The sequence below is a fragment of the Aotus nancymaae genome, unplaced genomic scaffold (genome assembly GCF_030222135.1).
Source record: "Aotus nancymaae isolate 86718 unplaced genomic scaffold, 86718_ANA_hifiasm-v0.15.2.pri h1tg000043l, whole genome shotgun sequence".
In the NCBI taxonomy this organism is placed as follows: Eukaryota; Metazoa; Chordata; class Mammalia; order Primates; family Aotidae; genus Aotus; species Aotus nancymaae.
This window is the reverse complement of record NW_026988457.1, coordinates 674,961-695,625: the sequence shown is the minus strand read 5'-3', so window position 1 is coordinate 695,625 and position 20,665 is coordinate 674,961. Positions and strand designations below refer to the sequence as shown.

Here is a 20,665-nt window from a genome sequence, read left to right as displayed (position 1 = left end):
AGTGAGACCTTGTCTCAAAAGAAAACTTTTTAATCTGTCAACTTTAGCAACTACTGACATTTTAAACCAAATGATTCTTGGTGCCAACTGTTTATGCAGATAGTTTTGGAATATTCATTAGTTTTTTAAAGACATAGAATGCTACTGTACAAATACAAATTGTGAGTTTCAAATTCATTTCCCTTTAGTGTCCTCAACTAGTTACATGACCATAAACTGATGCCGACTTTCCATGCATTGTAGGATCTTTAGCTGTATTCCTGGCTTCTACCCACTAGATGCCAGCAGCAGCCCACCCCCAAAGTTGACTCCAAAAATGTCTCTAGACATTGCCAAATGTTTCAAATCAGTAATTAATCTAATCAAAGATGTTCCTAAATAATCAAAATATACTTTTATTTGTAAAAGAGGACCCATTCACTAATGTTCTAAAAATACAAATTTTTATACACCAAGTTCATAAAGAATACTTTATGGCATCTTATAATATACAAATTAAGAACAAGAAAAAATGCGTTTTACTTTTCTTTAACAGTGTTGCCTGGTAATATATTAATTACATATTAAGTCTATGAAGTAAAAGTTTAACTTACATTTACTGGTTGCTTTTTCACTTAAAGACCAGACCAAAATCAAAACCTTGGAACTTCTACTTTTCAACGTGAAACAATCAAAGAATAGCTATAATCCTAAGATAGCACTGATATGGTAAATATTATTCTTATGAGTGTTAATGGATGATACTGATATATCTCATAGTGTACTCAATTTGAAGTGTTGCCACTGAAATCAATTAAAAATGTCTATGCTGAAAGATGCTACTATAAAGTTTACAGACTCAAATGCTTATAATGCTTATTCAAAAGTTTACAGAAAACCTAGAAAACAGGTTGAATTGAAACCTGTAGATCATTTTATAATTTTCATAAGCAACAATTTCTTTTGAAGACACAGAGTATTGTTTTAATACAAATTAAGAGCTTTAACATGATCTCCCTTTAGTGCTTTTAATTGTCACATGGCTGTAAACCAAAGACTCCCAAAATTTTAAATAATCACTGATACTACTTGAGCAGAACTTCGCAGATGTCAGTACTTTTAATGTTGTGTACATCAAATTACAATAAAAAGGTGACTCTAAACAAGATGCAGCCGTCAGCTTCCATGAACAGCACACTATTACAGTAATCCGAGTTTATACTCCACCATCAAGTGTGGCTCTCCCATGACTTCACTTTGTGATGGATCTGAAAGCAAACAAAATCAAACACTTTAAAGACTCTCAAAAAAGAGGTAAATTCAATGACTCCGCCTATATGAAAATCCAGAACAGTTAAAACTAACCTAAAGTTATAGAAAACAAACGAGTGATTGCCTGGGGCTGGGGCAGGTGACTGACTGCAAAGGGACCAAGGGAACTTTCTGAGGTGATGAAAGCATTCTACTCCTTTATTTAGGGGACCCGGCTGTATATTTCTTAAAACTCATAGAACTGTACACTTAAAAATATGTATACTCTATTGTATGTCAATAATATCTCAAAATAGTGGATTTAAAAAGAAAAAACAGATTGAAAAAGTTTTCTTTTTTCAAAGTTCTTAAGTTTTCTAGTGGCTTCCCACATGACTGGAGACAATCTTTTAATTCACAAAAATGTCTTATCTGTATCATATTCTGACCTGTTGTATACAACAAACATAAGTCAGAATTCTAAAGAAAGAAACTTTTAAAAATTGTCACTTTTGTGTTTACAGATGAGTCAGATAAAAGCCTTATTTTAACTGTGATTATACACCTAAAAGAACTTTTAAAGTTAATATCAACAGTAAGCTTCCTAAAGGCAGAGTCTGTTTCTTTGTCCTCTACTCATCAACATAGGACGAGAAACAGAATAAAAACCTAACGAACTAAACTGTAAAATCACTTTGTAGGAATGAATAACCCTGCACATAATGATGGCTACCAAGAGGAACAGTTCAGTAAAACCAATGTGGGTATTTCCTCACTGGACCTCCTAAAAGATTGAAGATTAATACACTGCTGTGTATATATAAAAGGCATTCAAAACCTAAACTTTAAAAAAAAAAAAGGCAATGCCAAATATTTTTTGACTACATATGTTAGTATTTGTAGAAAGACACGTAGAACAAAGTCTAGAAGGACAGACTAAACTCAAACAGCAGGTAACGAGGGAATGAGGAGAAAAATGGGATTGAGGGTCATTACAGACAATCTTGAGTTTCAATGGTAATATTTCAAATTTTTGCACAAAGAATATACTCATTTATGTCTATGGCCATACCACCCTGAACACGCCCGATCTCATCTGATCTCGGAAGCTAAACAGGGTCGGGCCTGGTTAGTACTTGGATGGGAGAATATACTCATTTATGTAACTAAAGTTTCTTCCACATCCTGCTTTTTAAAACTTTTTTCTTTTAATAAAATGCATTTATTAAATAAATCACATCTGGGCATGGTGGCATATGCCTGTAATCCCAGCTACTCAGGAGGCTGAAGGAGAATTGCTTTAACCTGGGAGGCAGAGGTTGCAGTGAGCCGCAATCATGCCACTGCACTCCAGCCTGGACGATGAGCAAAACTCCGTATCCAATCAATCAATCAATCAATCAATCAATCACTTGCACCAAAAGAGAGCATATCATATAAGCAAGGCACTGGTGGCAGACTGTGGGTCTTGCATCTGTTGTACCACAAGCTCGCCATGAGACTCTGAGGACTGAGCCTCTGTGAGCTTCCATTTACTCATCTTCCAGTTAGGGGATCAGAGTACATGAAAGTCCCCTTCCAGCATTAAGAAACAGTCTATTTGATTTTACTAGCGTCCGTATACGTCTTTCCTAATCTTGTAAAATGTACAGAATTAACTTGCCTAAGTACTTTGCTGATAAGCAGGCAGGCAAAAATGTCATCTCCAATACTGTCAGTATTTACACAGTATTTAGATTAACAAGCTACTCTTTCATTATAGACTTAACACTGTTTTGCATCAAAGGTGGTGAGAATGTGGTCAACAAGACCTTTAAACACTATGATCAAGCACCCTGTCAGGTACCGGGAACACAACAGTTAACAAGAAAAAATCTCTGGCTCTCATGACATGTATATTTAAGTTGGACAAATAATAAGAAAAAGATAAGTGTTATGCAAATAATTAATATAAGGTAGGGTGACAGAGTGGGGACTACTTTAGATTAGGTAGTTGATATGGTTTGGATGTTTGTCCCTTCCAAATCTCATGTTGAAATGTGATTCCCAGTGTTGAAGGTGGGTCCTGAGGGGAGGTTACTGGATTATGGGGTTGAATATCTTGTGAATGGTTTAGCACCACCCCTCTGGATAAGCGAGTTCTTGCTCTCAGTTCACACAAGTTCTGATTGGTTAAAACTGTGTGGCAGCTCCCCCCTCACTCTCTTGCTCCCTCTGACTGGTTCCCCCTTCATCTTCTGCCAGGATTGTAAGCTTCCTGAGGCCCTCACCAGAAGCAGATACCAGCACCATGCTTCCTGTACAGTCTGAGGAACCATAAGCCAAAATAAATTTTCTTTATAAATTACCCAGCTTCAGGTGTTTCTTTATAGCAATGCAAGAATAGACTAACAGTAGTCAACAGAAGACTCTCTGAAGTAACATTTAGGTTGGGATCTGAAAAATGAGGGTAAACTATTCAAAGCAGAAAAGAACAGCTAATTCAGGTCCCCAAGGTGAAGCCATAAGTTAACCATATATTATAAAGTCACAGTTCCCACAAGAATAAAACTACCCCAAATGCAGTGGTCTTGTGACAAAAATAATCTACTTGGCCAGGCACGGTGGCTCACGCCTGTAATCCCAGCAATACGGAAGGCAGAGGCGGGCAGATCACCTGAGATCAGGAGTTTGAGACCAGCCTGGCCAACACAATGAAACCCCGTCTCTACTAAAATACAAACTTAGCTGGGCATGGTGGTGGGCACCTGTAATCCCAGCTACTTGGGAGGCTGAAGCAGGAGAATCGCTAGAATCCGGGAGGCGGAGGTTGCAGTGAGCCAAGATTGTGCCACTGTACTCCAGTCTAGGTGACAGAGTAAGAGTCTGTCTCAAAAAAAAATATATATATATATATACATATATATATATGTATGTGTGTGTACATATATATACCGAAACAGGTGATTTTTCCGAATAGCTACCTTAGAGAGACACAAGAAATGAATTTTAAGAGATGACCACAAGATAGCAAGCGGCTTTTTATTTTTTATTTTTTGAGACACAGTCTCTGTTGCCCAGGCTGGAGTGCACTGGTATAATCACTGTTCACTGCAGCCTCAAATTCCTGGGCTTAAGTGATCTTCCTGCCTCAGCCTCCTGAGTAGCTGGGACTACAGCCACACATCACTATGCCCAATTAATTTTTAAAACAATGTTTGCAGAGAAAGGGTTTCATCTTGCCCAGGCTGGTCTTAAACTCCTAGGCTAAAGTGATCCTCCCACCTCTGCCTCCCAAAGTGCTGGGATTATAGACGTGAGCCACCACACCTGGCCAATTAATGACCTTTTTAAACATGTAATTCCATCACATTACATCTGCCTTCTGTTGCATTTTGAAGAAATTCCAAACTTCTTTTTGTGGTCTGTAGGCCCTGGTTCATCTATTCCTTGCTTAGCTTTTTGACCTCAACCTTATTCTACTCTCTGCTTTGGTTAAAACACACCAGCTATACGGGCCTTCTTAAAGTGCTCCTATGTGTATTGGGAGACAGCTCTCTCCATTCTGCAAGCTGGGAGCAGAGACACTAAACTGCCTTTGTTGTAGGCTATCTTTCCAAAGCTGTTTCAGCCTCAGAAGACAAAAAAGCACAAGACAGGCAGGCTTACTGCCAGTTATAAGGCTGAGGTGGCCTGAACTTGGAGTTCCCCTCCTCTATTGAACACTGAATGTACAATGCATCACCTTACCCTCTTCTTAGCTGCCTCACAGGAAGTGGTGCTAACAGAACCAAAAAAAAAATGCTAATACTCTGGCTATGCTATTGTTATGAGTAAGAAACTGTTCTTTAGGAGTCTCTTGTCTTCTGCCAGCATCCATGAATTCATAGCAGGCTAACAAGTGAGCTTGAAAGTAGAGTAAGATCTCAAACTGCTCAGAGTTCTTCAGCTGTTCTCAGGTTACAGACCCTGAACATACTGATCTCTTCTGTCTGAAATATTCTTCCCTCTGCTTATAGGTCAATGATTTCATGTTTCTTTCAGGAATCAACTTATGTCCTTTTCCCAGAGTTTCGTGCCCTCCCAACCCAAAAACATCCTTTTTATTCCTAGAATTACCAAATTGTATATTATATTTGTGTTTATGTGTTTAATGTCTGTCCCCTCTATTTGAAAGCAGAGATATTTGTTTTGTTCATGGCTGTATATTCAGAGCCTGGCCCAGTACCTGACACATAATATGTGACTGACTAGATCAATGCTCCTAAGTCCCCTCTCCCTTTCTTTACACAGAATTACAGAAGCAGATTTTTAAATGAATGCTTTTATAACTAAAAGTTAAAAACATAAAGACCTGAACTATCACCTTAGTAGTTTTAAACAAGGTCTAAGTTCAATGTAAAAGCTTAAGAATCCCAGCTTTTCCTGCATCCAGAAAGTTCCCTCAGGGAAGATTCTCAAAGGAGGCTCACTAGACTTCTGTTATGTCCACAGCATTTCCTTACCGGACATCAGCAGTCAAGCAAAACTAATAAAACTTAATCCTGTTGGGTATTTTTGTTTCTCCTGCACTGCTGGGGCATAATGAGCAGAGGCAGTATTGGACAGGATCGTATTTGTTTATCTTCCTCGGGACCAGAAAAAATAGAGGATGCTGCATGTATTGTTCTCACTTAAATTCATTTATCTCAAAAATAAATACAATTATTCAGGGAATTTTATTAAAAACGACAGATTCAGCTGGGCACAGTGGCTCACACCTGTAATCCTAGCACTTCAGGAAGCCGAGGTGGGCAGATCATGAGGTCAGAAGTTGGAGACCAGCCTAGCCAACATGGTGAAACCCCATCTCCTCTAAAAATACAAAAATTAGCTGTGTGTGGTGGTGGGCACCTGTAATCCCAGCTACTCGGGAGGCTGAGGCAGGAGAATTGCTTGAACCCGGGAGGTGAAGGTTGCAGTGAGCTGAGATCACACCACTGCACTCTAGCCTGGGTGACAGAGCAAGATTCCATCTCAAAAAAAAAAAAAAAAAAGACAGATTCCTCTTTCCTATTTATCACCTGGTGAAGTATTAAAATTACTTTTGGGGGGACTACTTCTTAAATAAAGATTTATCTTCCAGTTGTTTACAATGCTTGTCATAAAAAACCCAAAATCAAACTAAACAAACAAAAACACCAGTCACATCCCAAAACTGTGAATTCTGAAATAATTATCATTGTTTAAGTCACCCTAGGAATATTAGATTGACACATTACACTTGAAGCTCAGGACATGAAATGAATAACCACCATTACTAGACTAAAATGACTATATACTCTTAGAATTTCATAATCTTCACTTTTTTTTTTTTTTGAGATGGATTCTTGCTCTGTCACCCAGGCTAGAGTGCAGTGACATGATCTCAGCTCACTGCAACCTCCACCTCCTGGGTTCAAGGGATCCTCCTGCCTAAGCCTCCCAAATAGCTGGGATTACAGGTGCCCACTACCACACCCAGCTAATTTTTATATTTTTAGTAGAGACGGGGTTTTACCATGTTGGCCAGGCTGGTCTTGAATGCCTGACCTCAGGTGATCTGCCCACCTCAGCCTCCCAAAGTGCTGGGATTACATGTGAGCCACTGTACCCGGCCAATCCTCACTTTTAAAAACAGTTAAAGAACTACCATTAAATTTTATCTTAATGTAATGAATAAACACAAGTGAATCCAATTGGCTATAAGTCCCATGAGGACAAGAATTTTGCCTCTTCTCTTTGCAGCTATTTGCCTTTTAAATTACAAGGCCTCCATAAAAAGGTGCTGAATGACACTTACCATTGAGAATATCCTCAAATCCAATAGTCTCATCATTACCCCTCAAAATATCCAGTGAAAGATTTGAGCTTGGAAGAAATGGAAGACGCTGAACCTTTGGGGAAAAGTATGAAGGGATGAGATTAGAAAAAACTCAGGGGAAAATGACAGAATATATAATTTCATGTTCTTTATTCTTTGAAAATTCACAAAACCAAGTAAAAGATCAATTTAACCAGGGGGAAAAAAACACTAGTTCATATTTTAGACACAAACTAAGTTGTAAAGACACTGAAATTACAGTTTTTATTAACACTTAATAATCCCAAGAGGTGTGTATGTATTTTGAGGCTTTGCTTCTTCTCAGGAAAACTATAGCACATACCATGTGATGAAATGCAAAATCCCAGAGCTTAACATCACGTCTCCTTCCTGATAAATGTAGGATGATCAAATTCCTGAAGAGAGTCCAACTCAGTAGGTTGCCTAGGCTGGTCTCAAACTCCTGGGCTCTAGTGATCCTCCCACTAAAACTGTGATTACAGGTCCATGTCACCAAGCCCAGCTAATGCAAATAATTTTAGATACTAACAAAATAGGTGGTCTTTGACTAAATGAAAGTAGCATTTTAAAAAAATCACACCTTTAAAATCTAAGGGGGCAGGATTATGCTCAAGTCCCACCCCACAAAATGTATCCAGACTAAATATACTATTTTCAATTACTAATGTCTTATAGAGATATTTAAAATCTTCACAGTGTGGAAAAATTTCTCTAGATTGTCAAACCTAAAAAAAAAAAAAAAAAGGAAGTGGGAGGAAAGAGGAAGAAGAGGAAGAAACAAAAATAGGAACCTGTAAATTAAACCAGACAGCAAGGGGTCTGGTAGTTAGATCAGAGGTATAGTCCTAAGAATGCATCGAAAGCAGGGAGGAGCAGGCAGCTGTTATACATCTTGACAAACCAAAACCACAAAAGTATAGCGATAAGAAAAAAAAAAGAGAGAGAATTCTAGGGAAAGATATTTGGATTAAATAGTATTAAAAAATTAAATTCAAAATTTGAGCACTCTGTAATTGAAATCTGAGTAAGAGGAAAATAAATAGGGAAGGTAATAATTTTGTGCCAAACATGGGATTTATTTGATCTTCAGAATAACCCTATGCTACTCTTACTGTTTTCCCCATTTCACATTAAATAAAACATCTGAAGTTCAGAAAGTTCTCCAACTTAAGTTCTTAAGACTAGTAAATGGATGAGCCAAGATTCAGCCCTAGGTTACTCTGACTTAAAACCATGCTTTTTAAGAGCTTTATCTTTGGGAGGAAAAAAAGTAGCTTCCAGAATGATTAGGCAAATACAATTGATGGCATTAGAATTAAGTTTTTAATTTTTTTGGAGACAGAGTTTCATTCTCATTGCCCAGGCTGGAGTGCAATGGTGCGATCTTGGCTCATGGCAACCTCCGCCTCCCAGGTTCAAGCGATTTTCCTGCCTCTGCCTCCCGAGTAGCTGGGATTACAGGCATGTGACACCACACCCAGCTAATCTGTATTATTAGTAGAGACGGGGTTTCACCATGTTAGCCAGGCTGGTTTCGAACTCCTGATCTCAGATGATCCACCTACCTCGGCCTCCCAAAGTGCTGGGATAAGAGGCGTGAGCCACCCCGTCTGGCGGGAATTTATTGAAAAAGACACAGTTCAGTTAGGTCAGAGAAAGGAATCCACACCAATAGGAAAAACATGTGCAAATGCCAAACAGTGAAAGAATCTAATGAATTAGGAACCTGCAAGTAGTTTAAGAGGATATGGACTGGTGGGAAGCAAGGAGCCAATTCATGGACAGAGCCACACTAAGGAGTTGGGTTTTATTTTTATTTTGAGGGTAAAGTGAGGGGAGTGACAGAATCAAATCTGTGTTTTAGAGATTATTCTGACTAGAATGTTAACAAGGATTGGAGGGGCAGCAGGGATGAGTACTGCAGTAATCCAGATGAAGCCTGGCAGGGCAAGAACCAAAGTAGTAGCAATGGTGGGGAGATCAGGGAGCAGGAGAAGGGGTTAGGATGGGTGCTAGGTGACATAACCAAGGCTAAGTCTCCAATTTCTGCCTTAGGCAGAAACCTATTTATATGGGATAATGAATATGTGGGGAATAATTATGAGCTATTCTGTACTTGTACATGTAAAACTGGAGGTGCCTGTGGGACTTCCAACTGGAAAAGCCTATAGGTTTATAGCCCATGAGAATTTTAACTTGGGAGTTAATATATTTTAATTTTTGAGATGGGGTCTCTGTCACCCAGGCTGGAGTGCAATGGCATGACCTCAGCTCACTGCAACCTCCGACTCCAGGGCTCAAATGATACTCCCACCTCGGCCTCCTGAGTAGTTGGGACTATAGGTGTGTACCACCACTGCTGGTAAATTCTCTATTTTTGTAGTGATGTTGCCCAGGCTGGTCTTGAACTCCTGAGTTCGAGTGATCCACCTGCCTTGACCTCCCAAAGTGCTAAGACTACAGGTGTGAGCCACCATGCCCAGTTGGAATCATTAACATATAATTGGTAACTAAAGTCACAAGTAGGAAATAGGGTGAGGAAAGGACTAGAGATGGGGCACTCACAAAACTGGCATTTTAGGAGACAGACAAAACAAATAGAACCTACACAGAGACACCTGAGAATAAGGATTCAGAAAGGAGGACATCAGGCAAGTGTGGTGTTCTAAAAGCCAAGGAGGTGGGAGCATAGCTTGATGCCCAGAGTTTAAGACCAGCCTAGGCAACATAACAAGAGCCTGTTTCTACAAATAATAATAATAATAATTTCTTAAACTAGCCAGGCAAGGTAGCATGTGACTGTAGTCCCTGCTACTCAGGAGGGTGAGGCAAAAGGACTGCTTGAGCCCAGGAGTTTGAGGCTGCAGTGAGCTATGATACCACTGCACTCCAACCCAGATGACAGAATGAGACCCTGTTTCAAAAAAATAAATACAAAGTAAATTAAATAAAAGCCAAAAGAAGAATGAAGAAGCCATTAGTGTCAAACACTACAGGGAGATCAAGTAAAATGAAGGTAAAAATGTCCACTTTGTTCAGGAGCAGTTTCATTGGTGTCATGGGAGACAGAAATAGTGGGTTAAATAAATAGGAGGGAAAGGAGGATAGAAAGCAAGTGAAGACAACTTTTCAGGAAGCTCCCTTTGCAAAAGCACACTCAACGAGAGACAAGTTACTATAAAGGAATTTTAAATTGATACAATTTTTTTGTTTTAAAAGACAACAACTGCCGGGCGCGGTGGCTCACGCCTGTAATCCCAGCACTGTGGGAGGCTGAGGCGGGTGGATCACGAGGTCAAGAGATCGAGACCACCCTGGTCAACAAGGTGAAACCCCGTCTCTACTAAAAAATACAAAAATTAGCTGGGCATGGTGGCGCACACCTGTAATCCCAGCTACTTGGGAGGCTGAGGCAGGAGAATTGCTTGAACCCAGGAGGCGGAGGTTGCGGTGAGCCGAGATCACGCCATTGCACTCCAGCCTGGGTAACAAGAGTGAAACTCTGTCTCAAAAAAAAAAAAATAAAAGACAACAGAGGTTCAGATATGTGTAAATGCTACTGCTGAGACAGAGCAAGTAGAGAGAGAAGTTGAAATTATCAGCTTTAGAAGGGATCACTGATAAAGGGATTTTCCTGAAGCAGTGTAACAGGATAAAATCCAAAGCATAGGTAAGAGGGCAGTTCTTACATAATTGGAAGGACATTTTTCAAGTACTTATTCCTTAGCAACAGGTATATCTGACTATATACAGATTGTATACTTGACACTGCTACTTGGATATTCTTAGAGGGATCTCAAATTCAATGTAATTCATAAAAAAAAAAAAAAAAAAAACAGAAAAACATGAAAGCAGATGCAGGTAAGTTTTCAGACACTAAGCCTGTAATCTGAAGTATTCTATTTAATGGCTTCTTTTTTCCCTCTATGAAGTAGAAACCAAGGTCATATACTGAAAAGGGGGAGGGAAGTAGAATAGGTTGTAAGGGAGATAAGGTATAAATAGCTGTTATACAGAAGAGTCCTCACAAATGATATCAACAAATATGTAAGAGATCCATCAACTCACCTGCTGCACTGCCTTGAATTCCATCTGTAATTTTAGTGGAGCAAATAGACCCTGAATGTTTCTCAGAGTGGAAAAATTCATTTTATCTTGGTTGAGCTGGAACTACAAAAGACAATGTAATTTTAAACATTACACTGAATACTCTGCTTTCAAAACAGTTAGCAGTGGCATATATGTCACACAATAGTTAGATGAAGAATTTTAATATCCATACCTGAAATTAAAACTAAGTACTTTTCTAATTTTTTCTGATAAATTTTAGATTACATATGTCTATATTTAATTTGGCATGCAGGTGTACTTTTACCAGTGTAAAATTACTAAATTCCAAATTTACAAAAGTAATAAATTAAGGAAATGTGTCTTCTATTTCAAAAGTAGATTTATAAGGCATAATTATATTTTAATGCTTTTGGTTAAAAGTACCGCAAAACTAGCAAAGAAAAGGTGTAATCTGAGATCCAGAAAATGTCACATACACTGACATTAGTTACTTTCTAAGTATGAAGGTATATATTTCAAAGGATTCAGCAAAAGAAATAATCAGACCAATAAATCACCCTGTTAATTAAACTATAATATATAAACTCCACTTACTTTTGGTACTTGCCTCAGGGGAAAAACAAGCTCTCAAAAGTTTATTCAATTTGTATTAGGTACTAATCAGCAATTTTTTTTCCTGGAATCATACTTTTACTAAGCACTGATATTATATTCAAGGAACTTTGATCATAACTTAATGTATTTTAGGCAAAATGAATCAACTTAACTCATGGATTCTAAAACACTGTTTCCAAAAGTGGCTCCTAAGGATAGTGAATGTGATATGTAAACAGACTGTTACAAAGATTCATCTGAGCTAAGATGATTATAATGAGGTAAAGTCATTTCTTGCCATTATTTTTTATTATACGCTACTCTCTTGATAAATTGTCTTCTAATAGTAATAAAAAGGGTCATTTTGATCAAAAATCTTTTGGTTAGCACCAACCTGGGATATGACTATGAAGTTTTAAAGTAAGGTGTCTATCAAAATGGTTTTTAATTACTTTAGCTTGACACAGCAAATTTTGACAGATGGTCCTTAGGGAAAACCTGCAGTATTTTATTACGGGTATGGGATCTGAAGCGAAGGGTGTGCTTTAAATATTGACCTATCCTCATGATAATATAATTTTATTTTAAAAGAGGCTTGCTATGTGGCTGGAGTGCAGTGGCTATTCAAAGGCACAATCATAGAGCACTACAGCTTCAAATTACTGGACTCAAGCAATCCTCTGCCTCAGCCTCCTATGCAGCTGGGACTACAGGTGAACCCAACACACCCAGAAGTAAATGTAACTTCATGTACATTTTGATGAATATAGCCATCTTGTAATGTGATATTAAAACTGTAATCATCAATCAACATGTACGTTAGCAACCACGTGCAAAATTAGGCACTGTGGCAACACACAATACAACAAAACTCAACAGTCTACCTTGGAGAAGATTATAATCCAGTTTGGAAGACATTACGTATAGATCAGGGTTTCTCAACCCTTGGCACTACTGATTTCTTGGGCCAGATAATTCTTCACTGTGGTGGGCTGTCCTGTGAACTGTATGATGTTTAGCAGCATCCCTGGCCTCTACCCAGTAGATGCCAGTATTACATCTCTCCCACCCTCCACTGCACCACTTGTGACAACCTAAAATGTCCTCAGACTCTGCCAACTGTTCCCTCGCAGGGGGGCAGGGGGATGATCCTCCCCTAGTTGAGAACCACCGGTACAAATGATGTTGGTCATCTTCCATCACTATCACCACTGAAGCTCCCAATCATGCAGAGCTACTAGAGGTGACACAGCAAATTTTGACAGATGGTCCTTAGGGAAAACCTGCAGTATTTTATTATGGGTATATGATCTGAAGGGAAGGGTGTGCTTTAAATATTGACCTATCCTCATGATAATATAATTTTAAGAGAAGGGGCTTGCTATCTGGCTGGAGTGCTATCCAGCTATCTAGTCACATCCTTGCTATGTGCCAAGGATGGGCTATTACTAACTCCAGATGAGAAAACTAAGGCTTAAAGAAAATTAAACAATATGCCCCAAGTTTACTTAGGAATGTGGAGTGCCCACATAGTTCAACTACACAATCCATGCTAAAGGATTTATAGTAGACAATAAATGTCACAGAAAGAGACTGCCATTAGCTGGCTAAGTGATTAAAGAGGACACACAGTAGATTTAAGTCAAGTCTCAAAAGATCTCTGAAGTTTTTAGATTCTTCACAGTTCCGGCCAGTCTCACTGAGATTTGTCAGTTTCTCTTAATATATATTGCTTAGAACTAAAGCAGTATTCCAAATCTAATAGCCAGACTAATACACAGGAAAATAAAATAATCTCCCCTGATTTGAGCCCCATCTTACTAACAAAGCTCAAGACTGCATTAACCTTTCTTTTTAGTAACTAACATAATCTGCTGGCTTATATTGAGCATACAATCAATTAAAATAGTCAAGTTTTACAGAGCAAGTCACTTTACCCTGCCCAAAGGTGTAGAATTCATTTTTCAAATCCAAACGCAGAACTTCACATTCACCTCTATAAATATTTTTCTTAAAGTTTTGGTCTATTTTACCATCATGACAAAGTCCAAGTATTCACCAGAATGAACTATTCTTCTCAATGTTTTCTTCCAAAAGCCTAATAATATACATTCTTTCCTTGGTTACACACAAGTCCTTGGAAAACAGCCTTCCTATGTGTCCATCTGACTACCGAAGATGTGGATAGAGGCCAAAAGCCCTATCAAAATATTCCCTCCAAATTGACTATTCCTTAATCACTGTTCTCTGGGTACAGTTATCAACCTCATATACTTTACCCCACTCTACTTTCACTTGGTTCATAATCTACCATATAATCCTCAATCTCATCCCTGGTCAGATAATTTGATCCCTTGACTGACCCATTTAATAATTTAGTACAAGATTGAACTAAAATTAATTTGCTGAGTTCATTCAGATGCTGATGATCATTGCTTACTTTATTAAACGATGACAGCTCACTCAATAGTCCACTTAAGAAATGGTTTCAGGGATCAATGTTACCACAGCAATCTTATTTTTTAGTTAGATTCTTTATACAAAAGTGGAATATGTATCTATCTACAAGCAAATTTCATTTCTCCCATTAGTTCTCAACAACGATCAACTACACTTTTATAATCATACTCACATGCTTTTAAGTATACTCTGGGCTGTCAACTTCTGCACCTAAAACCTTAATTCACTTAAATCGACTAGGAACTTTTTTATTTTTCTCATCTTATTTGAACTTCAATTTCATAATCACATTATTTCTTCTACTCTTTCTTATAGGTGGATCTATCCTCTTATTAGAAAGCAAAAAAAAAAAAAAAACCCACAGATCAGTTTTCTGTTACCTAGTGACTGCATCATCTTCCTCAAGTAGTCAGAAACCTTTTTCTTCTTCCTCTAAATGTCTATTTAAGAATCCTTTAAGTTGTCTTTTGGACATGCATACATGCTATCCTCTCTTTAGGAGTAAACTTTTCCCACCTATTTACTTGGTAAATATCAGTCTAAAACTGTTCAAAGGTCCCTCCTCCTCTACAAAGCCTTTCAAAAATGCCCTAAGCACAGACGGCTATCCCATTCTTGGTCTTCTCTAGCACTTTATGAAGCCTTGTCCTACCCACTACTTGTCTTCTCATTAAATTTTAAGTTATTTAAAGATGGGGATTATGTCATATTCATCGAAGTATCTACTGTGTCTAGTGCCTAGGTTCTATAGTAACTTGGAGATGCAGGACTTGAGAAGGAGGTTAAAACTAGAGATATGAACTTGGAAGTCAACAGCAAAAATGGCAGGAAAAATAAAAAAGCAGCAGCACTATCAGAAAAGAACATTCTTGTAAGAAGAATGGAGAAGTGGATCACCCTTTGGAGATGTGCATTTAAAAGACAGGGCAGGATGCATAGAAAGGGAGCTTTAGAGGAGCAGTATAATTTGAAAGTCTACCCTACAAGGAGATTGAAAATAAGGCCTCATATTCTTCATGGTCAAATCCTCAGTACCAAAATTGTTTTAATAAAATGAAACCAATATTACTAAAATTTATCTATGAGAAGATTAAAAAAAGGACACAAAAGCATACTTACATTTTTTTCTGATAATTCGAGAGGATGACTAGGCAAAAGTTCATTTTTCACACAAGAAAAACTGAAAGGAAATAAAAAAAAAATTTAAAGGAGATTAAATATTACTCAATACCCACAGCTCAAATCATACCATAATGGGCATGAGAGAGTTTTTTGGGGTGACAGTTACTGTACCTTGATTGTGGTGATGGTTATAGGAATTGATATATGTGTTAAAAATTCATAGACCCATACACCAAAAGAAAAAAAAAAAAAGAGTACTATATGATAATTTAAGAATGTATCTATTACAGATGCTGGTGGTCAAGACTTCAATCACTAGGGAAAACTTGCCAAAATATTTTCTAGAAGAAATTGAATGAATGTATGTTTACTGCTATTACTCTGATGAGGTACTTCTTGCACTACATAAAATATCTAAGCCTATTCCCTTCAGGTCTAACACATTCAATAGTTAATATATCTTTAATAAACACGTTGAACAATAGGTTTAACATTTATTGAACACTTAGTATGTATAAAGTACATTAGGTAAGGCACAGCTAGAACCAGGCTACTGGTCTTTATCACTCTAGCTGTATAAAGATGATGATTTTATTATCCAAACTAGGATTTTAAAGCTAAAAAAAACCCTTAGAAACCCTGCAATAATTGTTTATTAAATAAATATTGTCTTTTTACAAAACATTATTCAAGAAGTGGGTTTTGAAAATGGTCCTGCCCCAGTCCAATCAGGAAGAAGGAGGAACATTTCATGTGAGGGGAAAAAAACATCTTCAGACCTTAGTTACTGCCTAGCCAATTAATTTGGTTATACAAATCAAATTATAGCTCCAATTCCACAGGCCAAATGCTGCATTTTTTTTACTACAAAATTGAAAGTCTATAATGAGGGATTATATTTATACTCAGACACCAGCATTAAAATTTCATTCTATTATAAGAATAAAAACTTTAAAATTAGATGTAAAATTCAAAAATTCAAAACAATAATTTATTTATAGGGGAAAGGTATTATCTTTATTTTACTAAGCAGAAAAGTATCCTGCAAAGAGAATGGTCTAGGACCAGAAACTGAGACCTAAACATATAGAAACATAAAAGAAATCGTCAACATGGCATAACTGCATGTTAAAGTTAGAACAGAAAAAAAAACTGCAGCCAATACTTATTGAGTGCTTCTAATGTCAGGTACTATTTAAAACACTTTTCAGGTACTAACTCATTTATTCCTCAAAGTAAGATAGAGACTATTATTGGCCCTATTTTATAGATAAAGACACTGAGACATTAATTACGTGATTTGTCCAAAGGCACACATCTAGTAAATAGCAGAGCCAGGGTCCAAACCCAGGCTGAGTGAGTCCAGAGTTTAATCTCTCAACTGCTATGTTCTAGTGCCTCCCAAAGAAAAGCAAATTACTTTAATAGTTAAGACAAGGAGGCAAACGGCTAAGTTATCAGTAGCAAATAAATAAATGAGAAGAATCCTACCAAATCATGCTAATGGACACCACTGCCTAGGAGGATGCCCTATGTTGGGAATGCACTACTCTGATGAGACACCTCTTCCACTACAGAAAACATTTAAGCCCCTTCCCCTCTGCACCCCATGCAACATATATTACTTGCCATCTGCCAAACTAAATATACATTTATAGCCTATCAAAATAAGTAAAGAATATTGTGAAAAATAATTCACAGAAACATTATAACAAAATCAAAGTCATAATTCCCCCATATACCCCTTCCGAAGAAGATCATGACTTTCAAAAGGTCCACTTGCTGAAAGTTCTGTAACTGGAATACTGTCCTTTAGCTCAGATCCAAGTCCTCTGGCATTCTACAACACAAATGAAAAACATTATTAAATAGAAAAAAAATTTAAACACACATGCCAAACAGCTATGTCAAAAATATTGTTTAAGTAGGAGACAGGAAAATAACAGCCTCTCAAAGAGGCCACAGACAAGACAATTACAGCAAGCCTTAAACATTATGATATGATAGAGACATATATGATACAATGAAAATACCAAATTTGAGAGTGGGAAGGATTCTTGAGCTGATATCTGAATGCTGTCAGCTTGAAAGGCATTCCAGGAAAAAATCACATGAAAAAGGCATGAAAAGATAAATGAACAAGCTTCAGGTAGTCTGAGATGACTGGCTAAATACATGTTTTCAGTGAGGCAGAAGTAAAGGCTAGAGAAATACAAAAGTGAAACGTCTTACACGCAAAGAAATTTGGGTTTTATTCCAAAACTGACAGCCTCTGAAAGGTTATGGCATGATTGAATTTGTTTTTACTGGAAAAACCTCTCCCTTAGGTTAGAATGTTTAACATAGAATAAAAAAGTTGAGGACAGCATCCTTTGGAATACCATTCCTTGAGGACAAGGAAGAACAACAAAGAAATGGGATTAAGAATAGACAGGACGGTTAAATAAAAGTGGTCAAAAAAGCTGGGAAAAAAAGAGAATTTCAGAAAGTGTTTGGTTTCTAAATGAAGATGGCACTACCTATAAAAACTATGCGTATTTAATCAGGATAGTATACGACAAAACAAAAAAGACAGTGCCTTTGGTATTGGTGTATTATTACCCCACACATTTATACTGTGAAATGCTCAATCACCAGATATTTATTAGCCATCTATTATGTGTCAGGTACTCTGCTAGATACTGAATATACATGTATACCTCCCAGGGCTTCATCTTATGAAAATATATTAAACAAGCAAATAAAACATTGTGTTTCAACAAGTAAAGAACGAGATGCTAACTTTATTTATTTATCTACTTTTTCAGGTAGGGTCTTGCTCTGTCATCCCGGCTAGAATGCAGTGGAGCAATCACGGCTAACTGTAGCCTAAACCTCCTGGGCTCAAGAAATTCTCCCACCTCAGCCTCTTGAATGGCTGGGACTACAGGCGTGCCACACCACACCTGGCTAATTTTGTAAAATTTTTTGTGGAGATAAGATCTCAATTACACTGGTCAGGCTAGTCTCAAACTCTTGTGCTCAAGTGATCCTCCTGCCTCAGCACCCCCAAAGTGCTGGAATTATAAGTGTGAGCCACCGCGCATGGCCCAAGATGCTAACTTTAAATCACTTGTTGCTGAAGTCCAGTACCCCTGTGATTCTGCAGAAAAATGTAAAACAGCTACAGGTAGTTTGCTATCAAATTTTATATTATTGTAGGCGAAAATATTCTGAGAAGTCAGCTTTTTCACTGATTTCTTAATTCGTTTGTATATTTGATTTGGGCAGATTATTTTATCCTTTCCAGGGTTTCTTCACTGTACTATTCTAGTCCAGCCTCTCAGGCATGGGTAACTTCCACAGCATTCTACTAGATCTTGCTGCCTTAGGCTCACCCATTTTCCAGTTCTGCATATCAAGGTTTTCCTCAAGCATGAAACTCCTCCAACAAAACTGCTATAAAATCTTTGTTGGTTCATCAATGTCTGAAGCATAAAGTTCAGAGTCCTTAGCCTGGACCTAAAGAACCTGCATAACAGGTTCCAACTCCCCTACATACAAGTCGTCGTGGTGGACGAGGGAAAGAATCTGGACTTTAGCGTGGACTGTCACTAACCTACTTTGTGACTGCCAGCAAAGCACCAACCTCCCTGGCCTTGTTTACTCATCTGCACCAAGAAGCTGAACTCCTATAGGGACTACAAAATGCTCCTTGACTTATGATGGGGTTACTTCACAATAAACCCATTTTTAATTCAAAATGTCAAAAGTCAAAAATACATTTAACACACCTAACCTACTAAACATCAGGTCTTAGTCTAGCCTACCTTAAACATGCTCAGAACACTTACACTAGCCTACAGTTGGGCAAAATCATCTAATACAAAGACTACTTTAAAAAGTATTGAATTTATTGTAATTTATTGAATACTGTACTGAAAGTGAGAAACAGAATGGCTGTGTGGGTACTAAAGTATGGCATCTACTGACTATGTATGGATTTCACATCATCATAAAGTCAGAAAACTGTTGAACCACCATAGGTTGGGGACCCTTGGTAGAGCTGTGTGATTGTTCTTTCCAAATGTATCTTCTATTACTTCCCTATATCAACATTCTCCTCCTTCAGGACGGCTTTATTGTAAAGTGACAGAAGGTTTCAATGCACAAGGAAAAAGTGAATTCTGACTTCTGGATTCTGTTATTGTTATTTTTTCCAATTTCTTTCTGTAAAATATCAGGATTAGAACTTAATGTTTCTAATAAAGGAAGTAGCCGAGAAAGGCAAATCTACAAAAACCTAACTATTAGTTACATTTGCGAGTGTCCATAAAACTTTTTTTTAACAATGATTAGCAGTATTTACCAACAGAAGCTTTCTAGATTTGGATGGATGGCCTACCAACGGTACCTGTATCAGAGTCTGTGGCAATGACGACTCAGGATTCTTCTCAAATATCACAGCTTTTAAGTTAAAAAGAAAGAGAAAGAGAAAGTGGTAGAGAGGAGAGGGCGGGAGGAAGAGAGGGAGTGAAGATGGAGGGAGGAGATGTACTAACAATACTGACAAACGGGGAATAGCAACGGTCTGACTTTTATCCGCCTCTAACACCTAGCACACTACAAGCTCTCAAAAACGTTTGTAGAGCAAAGCTGCGTTACACAAATGCGACCTGTAGTTGTGGGTTGGTTACCAGACAGTTACAAGGGCGGGGGACTGGGGGAGATGAGGAGTCTGAGCACTCTGGGCTCCCAGAGGTTACCCCTCAAGGAGAGGGTCGGCGGCGCCACCCCACAGAACGCTGCACTTTCGAGGTTGTAGTTTTCACGTCTGCACCAAGTAAGGGGAGGAGGTCTGGGCCTGCTGGGGTATAAAGGGTGGAAAGGAGCAAACCGAGCTAAACGGAGCAGCATGAAGCCGAACTGCTGTTCGTGGGATCAGTGCCGGAGCCGGGACCCAGCGACAGCCACGACCCACCCAAACCCCGTGACTCGACAGATTATGGCTCCCGAGGCCGACCTCATCCCCAGGTTGCCGCCGCCGCCGCCGCCACCCGGGGACGGGCTGGGAGGCGACAGCCTGTTTCTGCCGAGCCACGATCCCGAGCCCGCGTGGAACTCTGGCCGCCCGGGTACTCACTCACCATCTTCAGCAGCTCTGCTAAAAGCCTCTCTGCCCCGTTACCGTCAGTCGACCCCGCCGCTCACTTCCGTTTCCAGGGGCTGCCCCCCCACATCCGCCGGAAGTGCGTCCGTCCGGGCGAGGAAGGAAGGAGGGCGCGGGACGCCGGAGGGAGCTGCCCGGGGCCGAGGCTCCCACGCTTGTAATCCCGAGGGACCGCGGGCCAAGGGCGCAGTAAAGGT

At 38.7% G+C, this 20,665-nt stretch overlaps 1 protein-coding gene across 1 annotated transcript; it reads right to left on the bottom strand.

Annotated features, from left to right (window-relative positions):
• Positions 1-371: 371 nt before the first annotated feature.
• Positions 372-20,536, bottom strand: POMP (proteasome maturation protein). Its single transcript, XM_012471064.3, has 6 exons — positions 20,446-20,536; positions 17,062-17,159; positions 15,317-15,377; positions 11,141-11,242; positions 7,031-7,124; positions 372-1,247 (listed from the first exon to the last, which is right to left on the bottom strand). Exons 1-6 carry the CDS (start codon positions 20,446-20,448, stop codon positions 1,180-1,182), a joined length of 426 nt encoding a protein of 141 aa, XP_012326487.1. The 5' UTR covers positions 20,449-20,536; the 3' UTR covers positions 372-1,179.
• Positions 20,537-20,665: the final 129 nt, after the last annotated feature.